The sequence below is a fragment of the Leptinotarsa decemlineata genome, unplaced genomic scaffold, assembly GCF_025532065.1.
Source record: "Leptinotarsa decemlineata unplaced genomic scaffold, Ldec_3_MD MMD2_tig00000008_RagTag_RagTag, whole genome shotgun sequence".
Lineage (NCBI taxonomy): Eukaryota > Metazoa > Arthropoda > Insecta > Coleoptera > Chrysomelidae > Leptinotarsa > Leptinotarsa decemlineata.
The window spans coordinates 1,486,538-1,499,333 of record NW_027412537.1 but is presented as its reverse complement, the minus strand read 5'-3'; the positions used below and the strand labels follow the sequence as shown (position 1 = coordinate 1,499,333).

The window sequence follows — 12,796 nt, the reverse complement described above, 5'->3', positions numbered from 1 at the left end:
CTGAATAATATTATTTAATTGTATGCTTATCAATATGTCGCCAACTTATATCAACATTAACAAAATAAATATCTAGGCTTCACTAGCTACTAAACATAACAAACATGATGTGTATATTGATATGGATTCTTTAGATTATATGCCACCACAATTACCTAGACCACCATTTATCGATCAACCAAATACGGACTGTAGTGAAAAAATGGCTTCGAAATCTTTTTTCGAGACATTTGGGATTGTTGAGGTCAAGGTCATATTCAAGCTTGTTATATCATACAAACTGCAAATTTCCTGACCCCACAATCTGATATGGAGTTTGAACAATTCTCTAGCAGAGGAAGTACAAGCAGTCTTCTAATCTATTGAGGCAACTTCAAAAAGCTTCTAGAAAAACAGCTCCAACAACTTTTACTGGAAACAGTTGACGCACCACAGGAATTCAACAAATTTTTATTACCTAGTCAAATATCATTAATATATTTGGTAAATATAATATATCTGTGGGCAGGTATAGCTGATCGAGATCAATTGCAATCGAAACCATTTCAAAAGTGAAATGGAAAATAATAATACCACCTGAGAATCAAATCTGGCTCCACGATTGTCATTTATAAATTTAGTATCATTCTCTTAACTGTGAATACTCCTCCAATGCAGTAGAATGTTTCATAATCAGACTTACATAGTATACATCATCGCTGGACATATATTTCTATTAGATTAAAGCAAACTTATCAGTTACGTTTGTCAAATGACCAATAATTTCGCTGCGCGGGTCAGTCAAATATCTCATATAATTAATTCTACTCGGGCTACTTTTAACGATGATCGGCTGGAGGAGGAGGTTGATTTATTCTACCAGGTATATCTTGATTTAGTTGAGAAGCAGTAACGCTCCTAGTCTGCAAAGTGGATGTAGGAGGTTCATCCAACAGTTGTCGAAGACGTTGAAGTTGAGCTTCCAGCTGTCTGTTGTGGTCTTCTAGGATTTGCATGCGTGCTTCCAAACGACCCTTGTGTTGTCTGAAAATGATTATGGAATTACTCAATTTTGTTCTATTCATAACTGGTTTTAGTGGCAAATATCATTTTAAAATTTAACCAGAGTTCTTTTTGGCTGATGATTTGCACTTAGTAAATCAAAGAGTCGGAATCCAAATCCGACTATTGATAAAGTATTACTATCAATATTATTGAAGTTTTTTCCCAACACCAAACCGTCGGATTGTTGAAATAACGGTTTGGTGTTGGGAAAAAACTCCAGTAATATTCATTACTACACCAAAGGTTCCAAACAGTGCATTACACGTACTACTATCGTTTGACAGGTGACAATGTTTACAGAAAAGTTTTTACAGTTTCAAGTTTTTTATACTAAACAAATAGTTATTTTCTCAACCAATTAACAGAGGGCATTTTATGTTTCACAATACCTTTGAAAACGTAATTATTAATTTTATTCTCAAATTGAGAATGACTCTGTCTAATGTTCGGCAAAGAAATATTTAAATTTTCAGATATTGGATAGAATACAAAATCGTAACAAGTTTTTAGTGAATTTCAAAAATATATTTGGTAATTCTTCATTAATAAAAGGTTAGGTTGTTCGAATCAGTAGCCGCGTCGTGGTTGAGATACGTTGACAACACCTTCATAGTATAGAACCATGGGAATACAGAACTAGACACCTTTCTGAAACACATCAACCTGCCATCACCTTCACAATGGAAAAGTAAGTCCACAACAAATTGTCATTCTCGGACGTATTGGTGGAGAGGAACAACACTAAGTGGGAAACATCTGTATACCCAAAACTTCCTCACATGGAACAGTATCTGAATCACGAATCCAACCAACATCAATCTACCAAATGAGGAATCATTCAAACTAGTGAATCATGCTTTCGTGCTCTGTAATATGAAGAAAAATCTCAAGAAGGAACTAGATATCACCAAAAAATATCTTCAATGGAATGGTTACTCCAAAGTGATGGTGGAACAGATTTTGGTTAGAAGACAGCAAGGACCTCACAAGTAACTGAAGTCGTCACAACCACCGCTTTCTCTTCCCTACGTCAGAGGATTTTCGGAAAGAGTAAGATGAATTGGGTCCAAGTACAACATCAGAACCTGCTTCAGATCCGGAAACACCATCCGTTGCAGCCTCATGTAAACCAGGCCACCAAACACGAACAGCGATTCCAATTATAGCATTTACCAGATACCCGGGAGTGTGACAAACCAGTGAAACTACGAGGCCATTGAAAGTCTGTATTGCCAAGCACAAGAGAAACACACACAGTGAAGAGAAACCAGCAAATTGGGAATAGCAGAGCATGTTTGGACTCATCAACATAACATCAAGTGGTCCCAAGCTGAGATCATGCACTGGTTTAAGAGGAAGTTCAAAGAAGCTGCATATATGTTGTCCCACGATGCATTCAGCCAAGCTAGCATAGAGATATGCAACATATGGAAATCTGTAATGAAGGGGAAAAATAGTCAACTCCTGCTAAACCGGTGAAGCGGAGATAGAGAATAGGGGATAGGAGAAGTAACTTGGTTTGAAAACTTTTTGATTTTTTATTTTCTTTTGTTTATTTTTTGATTTTTTGCTTATTTTTATTTTATATTCATTTCTTTTTACTCTGTGGTCATTTTCATCTTTTAACTTGATTATTTCATTTGTAATTTCATTTCACGTTTTATTACTTAATATAATTGATATTTTTGATATTCATTTTAATTTTATTTGTTCTTTTAGATATTTCAAATTATACTAGACAATGGAAGTCTGAACTAGTAAAATTCAGAATATAATAGATATTGTTACGCCTACATATGGTTTTTGACAGGATAAGTGACTGGCACGCCTTAGTCTTTGAACTAATCACATCTATCAATCAATCAATGAAACTCAATATCTTCATATATATACCCCAACTGGAGTCTGTCGCGAAAAATTCAAACTAAAATTTTGTTTTGCCGAAAACCAGAAATCTGCCCAAACATTTCGGTCCTTCAAGTTTTGTTCAGTGCTTCTTCATGTTGAAGTCAAATTTGTAAAACCCAATGAATGAGAAAAGGAATGAAAAAAGCGATGAAAGAGGTAGTAAAATCAACTCTTTTTTTTGCACGTAAAATTATCAGATATTCCAGTGAAAATTACAATAATGTTGACTAGAAAATAGGTATCTGTTCTGTGGCCTGACTAATTAAAACAGCCATCTCTGCCACACGACATTTTATCAAAGGTGATGCCCTCATAATCTGGTTGAATAAAACAAATTCATATTTATTAGAAGAATTAATGTCAAGAATGCAACACACAAACATAATTGTCATCTCAGAACCATACAGATATAACAAAAACGTTAATCAAATAATATACGAGAGGAATCTCTTTTTTTTTGAAGAATTGCATCTCACGAAAAGGGATAATTGCAAATTCTTGGAATGCAACAATGCCCTTAAACGAACCAATTATTGTAAACACGGATATAAATTGAAAATGAGTGCATATCGGTTTTTGGCCCACGAACTGTTGAAAATTATAAATGAACTCCAACTTTTACCGAACCAACATTTTGATATCCAGAAATCAAATTGCAAACCAAAATTTACAGCACATGACACAAAAACGTCTAATACGCCCTCAGAATCTTTTTTAGAACAGAAAATTCCAGGAATTGTTCTATCCTAACCATTCTCACCTTGAATATTCAATCAATTAGAAACAAAACAGACGAGCTTTTCATACTACTTGAGCGAATGCACTATCCTAAGCTAGTCTTCCTAACTGAACACTGGCTTGAAGATGATGAACCAATACAGCTACCATGATATCAGCCCATTGCAAAATACTGCAGAATCGAATATTCATATGGTGGAACCCTTATTTTAGCCAACAACTCTCTGATGGAAGACCACAGTTTTAGTTCTGTGCAGTTTAAAAATCCAGAAAATATGGCAATGGAAAAAGACTTTGAAAATTGTACAATTTATTGTAAAAAGCTAAATTTCTACATAATTTGTATTTATAGAACCCCTACCGGTAATAAGGATACTTTCATTGATAAACTTGAGTTATTGCTATCGAAACTACCAGTCAGTAGCCAAGTTATGCTTGCTGGTGATTTCAATATAAATTGGTTGAATGAGGTTTCTATGGATAGACAAAAACTGTGTAATCTCTGTGTAAACTCAGTGACGCGCTCATCCCAATACTCATCATCATTAATTGATTACTTTTGTTCTAATCTGAGCGAAAATCTTATATCATGTGATGTCCCTTCAAATCTGTCCGATCACAACGCAATCTCCACAAGATTCAATTTCAAAGTTGTTGCAAATACAAAAAAACACAGATATATACAGCACGACTAACTATAATAGGTTTTATCAATCATCGCTCGAAAGCGACTGGAATAATGTAATCAATTTTATCCGAATACATGCAAAAAATGAAAGTTTTCTTAAATATTTCAATAAATACAGGAAAACATATAGAAATGTGATAAGTGCTACGAAAAAAAATATTATCAAAATAGATTTGTTAATGCTGATAATAAAATGAAAGAAGGGTGGAATATAGTTGATGAATTGAGAGGAAATCAATCTAAAGGAAAATCCACTAACACAGCAATAAGTCCCACAACATTAAACAACCACTATTGTTCAATAACCGCAAAATATGCAGTTGATACAGCCTCGAGCAATGACCCAATTAAATATTTGAAGGATATTCAAATAGGTCAAACATTTGATTTAATCCCCATTGACCTAGATGAATTAGAAATAAAAGAACATCAGGTATTGATGAAATGTCTGTCAAAATCTTTGAGACACTGCCAGATTGTGTTTTGAACGTTCTTGTCTCATTGATAAATGATTCCTTTGTGAATGGCCCATTTTCTGAATTTTTAAAAACTTCTGTAGTGATTCCGCTCTTCAAAGATGGTGCCAGGGATGATCCAATAAACTACAGACCTATATCACTTGTTCCGACCTTATCCAAAATTATTGAAAAAATCATAAAAAGGCGGCTAATTTACTTTCTATAAAATAATAACATATTGAGTCCACAGTAGTATGGGTTTCAAATTAACAAAAATACAAATGATGTAATTTTTAACTTTCTGCATAAGATTTATAGTGATATGAATTCTGGTGCCTATTCAGCAGCTGTATTCTGTGACTTTTCCAAGGCATTTGACCTCGTTGATCACGGAATCTTACTGCGGAAACTGAAACATTATGGTTTTGAGCACAGAAGCATTAGATGGTTTGAATCGTACTTATTGAGTCGAAAGCAAATTGTAAGACTCTCAACCGACTCAAATGTAGGAGAAATCAAAGCAGGTGTCCCTCAAGGTTCCATCCTAGGACCCATCTTGTTTTTATTGTATATTAATGATATAACACAACTGCAGACGATACAACGTTGCTGTGGCAGGGAAATGATCCTACAAAACGAGCTCAAGATGCCACTGTAGACATGGAAAAAATTAAGAGCTGGTGTGACTCAAATAAGCTTTTTTTTATTAAACTTTGATAAAACCCATCTCCTCACCTTCAAATGTGAACTCCCACCTCTTAGTTCGAATAACAACATTCTCGAGATGAAATTGTCCTACAAATTCTTAGGACTTCACATTGATAATAAGCTTGATTTGAGGATCATATTATCAAGTTGAATAAAAAACTTGCATCTGGATGCTTTGTAGTGAAGTCAGTTTCGAAGGAGCTGGGTAGAACCTTTGCAAAATCTGCGTACTTTGCCTTTGTGGATTCACATATAAGATATGGTATTGCCTTCTGGGGAGTATGCAGCAAAAGCATGCTGCAAACTGTTTTCGTTTTACAGAAGCGAGCTGTCCGGTATGTGTGCGGGGCAAAGTTCCAAGATCACTGCAAACCATTATTCATTGAAAAAACGAATTCTGAGAATAATATCTCTATTCATTCTTGAAACAGTAAGTCTGATTCATAAGAATATATCTGCTCGTGATGATATAAATGAGCCACACTATAATACACGTCAAGCTTACTTGATCAGACTTCCCCTGCCCACAAAAACAATGGTGAAGGATTCATTGATATACAATGGAATAAAGATGTACAACAGAATTTCCATATACCTGAAGAGTTTTTCTTTGAAAATTTTCAGGAAAAAATTAAGCGACATTCTGCTTGATTAAGCCTATTATAGTTCAGATGAATTTTACAATGACAACGCTTTTTATAAATTATAGTTTACTACTGTATTGTCACTATAATATAGCATATTTTTTTAAGGAAATTTTTCGAATTTTATTTTATTTTTATCGTTGTTTTGATAAAATGTTCATATTTTAAATTGTATAGCATTTATTTTGTTTCGTAAAAATGTGTTTGACACCCTATTTTATATAACTGGGCTTTTAGGAATTACTTTTATACTACTTTGACATAGTTCATAATCGTTTGTCAACAAGAACTCTTGAGACAATAAACGTATTTCTCTCTTTCTCTCTCTCTCTCTCTGTGTTGATGGGTAACATCATGCAAAAATAATCACTTTCACACTTGGCACTTCTACCTGTATCAGACATATTATACACTTACCTCAACAACCTTGCTTCTGCTAAGACATCATGCTGCGGTTGAGGCTGAGGATGTGGGGCACTGCCTCTCTGCAACTGTTCATATTCTTGCAGCAGCGCCTGATTTTCGTTTTCCAACTCTCTGATCATCTCTTGTAATTCGGCTCTTTGTTCTTCATCGATAACCAACATCAGCTGACCTGGACTAGCAGGAACTCCATCTAGTGATTGGCAGTAATCAGCAATAAGACGATGTTCATCTTCAGGAGAAGCCGCTCGAAGTTCTACTTCTGCAAGTCGACTGGCATATATTTCTAGTCTGGAAATGTGAAAGCGAAAATGACAAAGATGAGGTAAGTGCTCCGAAGTCTAACCAAAAATTTTCGAATTTATCTGGAAATACAGATATTTATTTATAGAGTCAGATACAGATATTTATTCACAAAACACTATGACATAGTAGAATGAAAAATGAATGATAGACGCAACAGAAAAAAAAAGATAATTATAATTAAAACCCGCGAAAATATCAATTACAAGGTTAAATATATTTTAGAAATAGAAACGAAACTAGAATGTTCAAATAATTTTTGAAAAATTGAAGTATGAATATACAGCCATAATTATCATTGCAAGATTCATTTAATAGAGAATTGAAAATAAATGTTAAACATGATCATACGATGATCAATATTGCGGCAGCCTAACATACACTTATTGAGATATTGGTTTCAGTTGGTAAGCGTGAGTAGTTCATTATTCTTATTCAATCGATCTTTATGTGAAATGGTGTCATCCAACTTGTGTGAAAACATAAGATATCATTAATCCTTCGGTCGCAGAAATCTAGAGATGACGTTCTGGTTAACACAAAAACAGATTTGGAACAAATACAGTCTTCTCTAACCTATTTTTGTATTATAGTCAATCAAAATGAGTTTGGCAATTCCACTGAAAAGAAACAAGATGGAAGGCTGTATGTACAATTAGGCTAAACATTTCAGCGTTCGGGAGATGACATGGCATGCATGCCCTCTTTTACCACCTCTTCCAACTGTTCTGGAGGAACTACTATAACCATTATGTTTTGAATAGTCTCAGTATCGAAGGATTTTTGTTCTGTTATTTCTTTAGTTATTTTATTTTCTAGTTCTGTACTCCAACTTGGTTTAGTTTTCGATACTGAAACGCTCACATCAAAGCCGCAAAAAATACTTTACTCCTGCGACTAGATAAAGGAAAGCCGATCTCAGTTTATCAAACCATCTGACTTTTGTTTCTCTCAGGTCCAGTGAGTTGAAGTGGGAAACAGAGAAATTTATTAGGCCCTACCAGGACGGTGTCTTCAAAACCTTAGTCTATCATAGTCATGTGATAGGTAAAGACGTTCTTGATACCAGATGAAATACTTCTCTCATGAAACATTTTTTACGTCCCAGAAAATTTGTGGAAACTATTTATTCTCCACCAGTCTGATAAAAACTAGCAAGCCCGATGAAGTCCTCCTCAGTCAACAAAGTAATACGACATTCATTGTGGAGTTTTCATTGGATGACACGAATATCGATTGAAAAAGTTATTTGTGAGATTATACTTTGAGAATTCTTAGTAACTATAATATCTTCAATGAATATTCATTTGATGATTTGTTGTTCAATTTTTCAACGTGTTACATTGAAAAATATCATTGTAAATTTTTTTATCTTCTCTGTGACAATCAGCTGGGAACACGTTATTTGTAGAAATCACCTCTTATTACCCTAAAAATAGTGGTAAATTAGAAGCAATGTTGGTTGAGAATGAGTGTTTAAAAAAAGTCAGCTATAACTCAATAAGAATGGAAAGAATCATTTTTCAACTTTCATAATGAAGCGCCATCAGAAAAGACTGTTTGCAATCAGTTTTCAGAATTTGATTGTGGTTATGCAGTCGTCAGAGATAAATCTCATGAAAAGCAAACAAAATCGGTTTTGATTAGGAACAAAAATCAGCGATGCTGTGAGCTCTTCCTCACAGCATCAATGATGTTTGATTGAAAAATATCAGCATGTTTCATAAATACAAGCTATTGGTATACATTCAATTCCATGAATATTTGTGTGAAAAAGATTTGCCAGACTTAACATAAAGTAAGTGGGCATACTTGAAGACTGGCTATGAATCGAATTTTTTACAAGAACAATTCGTTCAGGCCAGTCTCAACTCACCTACACTTTGAGTTAATGGACTTACACCTATCAGAAAACAACTACTCTCCTGGCTAATACCACGAAGGGCGTTGGATTATATTCGACAGGTGTCAGTGCAGGATTCTTCACTGATTCCGACAGTTGTATCGCCAACAGCATATGCAGGAATAACTTCAGTGAAGAATCCTGCACACTGATACCTGTCGGATATATTCCAACGCCCTTCGTGGTATTAACCAGGGGAGTAGTTATTTTGTGATAGGTGTCACTCCATTAACCTACAGTGTAGGTGAGTTGAGACTGGCCTGAACGAAGTGTTCTTGTAGATAATTTGATTTGCTCCAGACTCAAGAAAACTACATGTGAATTAGTGTGAGGAAATGCCTAAAAAATTCAACTTGGGAATCACAAAGTACGTGTACAACATTGGATCCACTGTTTAGTGAAACGAACCCTACAAAAGTTAGTTGTTTTCGTAGTAGTTCCAAGAAAATGATTGCTTGCTTTTTCATCGTTACCGGATATATCGCCCCTATTCTATTCAAGAATCAAAGATCCGTGATACGTACAATTTGTTTGCCACAAGTAGATGGAATTGGGAAAGCAACAAAAAACGTAGCATCATTTTTCATCAGGATAACACCAGCTTCCCACACAGCTCATTGACCAATTAATTATTGGAATGATACATTGTCCATTTTTTAATGATAAAGTTTCCCATTTTTTTTTCTTTTCTGAGTCAAATAAAGAATACATGGATAGCGATATTCATCACCTCAAGCTGCTGAAACTTTCAAAACTATGTTTTAGAATTATCAAATTCAAAATTTATGGAGAAAAATGAGTTTCTCAAGTTTCCAAATAATGAATCACATTAGACTGCCAGACTAAAATTTCAATTTAAATGAAAATTTTTCATTCATATACCTAGTAGCTTTTTAACGCTAAAAGTAGCTATTAATACATACAATTTACATTTTTTTCATTTCAGTGGAAGTTATCTGAACGAATCAATTAGCCTAAATGCTTCTGGATTGCAAGAATTAACGAAAATGGGACAAATGAAGTGATTATGAAAATAAAAATCTCTAATATCTGACAATACAACAAAATCAAATCATTATACTCAAACTAAAATTTGATGTTGGTGTCCAGCAACACCGCCAACTGCTTTACTTTTGCTGATTCATTTGAAAAATAGACAGCAATGTGTTACTGAAAGGGAAACTGATGGAAATCTAATGAAATCTGCAATGCTATTTATTGTAAGAGGTGTACCCTAGGGGTCAGTGTTGGGCCCACTACTATACATTCTTTACACTAACAATGTGCCTAAAGTTGTTGATGAATACATGGTTCAGTATGCCAATGACTGTTCTGTGGTTTTCAGTTCAACCGATCACAACTACCTACAGGCAAATATCTTTTTCAAGCTAAAGGAGTACTTTACATCACACAATCTCAAACTGAACAAAAACAAGACTCAAATCATATATTCTACCCAAAACGGCACAAATAATACTTTTAGTGATGGTGTAACTATTTAAGAACCAGTGACCCAACTTTTCTTTCTTGGAATTATAATTGACTCAAAGCTGTACTGGAAGAGCCACATAGATAAGGTGGCAACACAAATGTCAAGGTACTGCTATGCCCTGAAAAAAATCACACAAAATATATCCACTGAGGCTGCGATGTTAGCATATAATGCTTATATTGAGAGTTACATCAGATATGACATTATGTTCTTGGGGAATGTTTACACATAAAAAAAAATATTCATATTGCAAAAACGGTGTCTCAAAAAAATATTTAACCTTTCTCAGAGAGAAAGCTGTAAAAAAATATTCGTAAAGAAAAAAATATTAACATTAACAGGTCTCTATATTTATGAATCTGTGGTATTTGTCAAAGAAAATAAATCTCTTTTTGCGACTCATGATAGGAACCATACCCACAATACACAAAATAAAAATAATCATTTGAATATAAAGACACATTTGATCTATCTTCAAAAAAATATACCTTTTTCAATCATTAATATATATATATATATATATATATATATATATATATATATATATATATATATATATATATATATATATATATATATACCTGAATCTCTCAGAACTTTGTCTTCTATGATCATGAAGAATAAATTGAAAACTTTGCTTCCCTCCAAAGATTATTATTCGTTGGAAGAATTTTTCAATGATAATTTAAACCGATGTTGTTTGCGTTGAATATTTCATGTCGTATCATTCTGCATTGTGATGTAGTTTAGTCTCTTTTGAACCGTACATGTATATGTTCGTGTTCTGTATCTGATATAATAATATTACATTAAATATATTGACTGTGATAACCTTGTTATTCATACATCTGTGGCCATTTATATTCTTAACCAATATTAATGATATGATTTTTTACTACTTCGGTAATGTTTACTGTAATTGACATGTTCTACACTCGAAAAGGTTTTTTATTACAAAGAACGGATTAAGGATATCTATTTATCTATCTATCTATATATAATTTGAAGTTCATTTACCTAGAATGCATATCGTTATGTTGCGGAGACGCCACCGGACTTTCCAACTCATCTCCTTCCAGCACCGATCTCACCGGCAAATACCCCACCCTTGGATGTTTAGTGAAATACCGTTTGCTCTTGAATTTGTTTTTGAGTGCTTTCGTGAAGTCTCTCATGTCTTCTATGGAGGACGTAGCGGCGCAATATTCATGCATCGGGTGGGTCAGTTTGTGTCCCTTTGTAAGCTTTCCCGAAAAGAAACAGTTCTGGCACATGTCAAAGTTGAAGCATTTCAGACAGCGATAGCGCAGGCCAACGATAGGGTACTGCTTGCAAGAGTTGCACTTGGCTTGATGCTTAGCCGTCTCTGCCGCTGCCAAACGATGGAGGACTGGTAGCCATACCAGCGACTGAGAAAAATATACACAATAGAACATTGCAGGATTTCAACATTTCCTCTAACAACATAACATGCAGCATCTTCATTCAGGTGAGCAGCGTGTTTCAAATTGCATGACACTACAAGCATGGGTTATTTCTCAACAGGAACACACTATTTGTTATCCATTTTCAATGCCTATTCAAATACAGAACGCTGTTAGTAAGATAATAAATCTATTGAAAGCAACACTAATCAATCAATTACTGTACAAGCTTATTTACAATATGGAATCTAACCTGTGGCTCTTGCTTCAACCAAGCTAAAAAATGAGTTACTTCCAAATCTTCTCTTTCCCCTAAACAACTCCTCACACTAGGTTCAATATTTGAGCCACCGAATGCGGCCACTTCTCCAAGTTGTCGAGGCACTTGAAGAATATCATGGAGCAGCAGGCCTAGTTTTCTTTGATCAGCTTTTTGCTGGGGGTCTGCTATGAGACGGAAGAGATAACGATACTTGTCTTCTAGATGACCCTTCGACAGAAGAGTTAATCCTACCTTCAAATAAATATTAAATATGAATAATCAGATACCAGAATCTTATTATAAACATAGAATGAACGGCATTCATACAAATGTAAAATCAACCTTCAATTCAGAGTTTATACAATTAAAAAACTCTGACCTACCCCGTGTACATATTACATTCCTGGATTTATTTCTCAAAAACTTGAGGAAACACCTTAGAAAAATCTGATATTTTCAGATAGGTAATGAAAGGACTTTGAGAACAATGTATTTGAGAAAAATTCTGAAATCCGATTTGTGATAAATTGTTACCAGAGTCTTGAACTATCAGATGAGTTTCCTCATTTTAAATAATGGGTTTCAAGATGCAAATATTCAGTAAAAATTTCAAATGGGCAGACACCATGCCTTAAGTATATCAACTGTGTCATTAGAAATAATTCTGCGAAAAATGCAAGTTAAATGGCATACCTAGTGATGTTCATAAGTGAAAGAAGTGGTTCAAAACAAAGATGTTAGAAGTGGTCCATGCAGGACAAGTGATCTTTCAATTGTGACCGCTAGATACGAGATTGTCAG

The 12,796-nt window shown here is 34.3% G+C and overlaps 1 protein-coding gene across 1 annotated transcript in view; it reads right to left on the bottom strand.

Moving 5' to 3' along the window:
• The window catches only part of Dys (Dystrophin), a 30,308-nt gene continuing 17,512 nt past the window's right edge, over window positions 1–12,796 (bottom strand). Inside the window, exons 8-11 of the mRNA XM_023164110.2 lie at window positions 11,987–12,247; window positions 11,327–11,718; window positions 6,606–6,902; window positions 1–1,023 (exon numbers count right to left, since the gene is read on the bottom strand). Of these exons, the coding sequence (XP_023019878.2) occupies window positions 819–1,023; window positions 6,606–6,902; window positions 11,327–11,718; window positions 11,987–12,247 (1,155 nt within the window). The 3' untranslated portion in view covers window positions 1–818. The remainder of the gene's footprint in view (window positions 1,024–6,605; window positions 6,903–11,326; window positions 11,719–11,986; window positions 12,248–12,796) is intronic.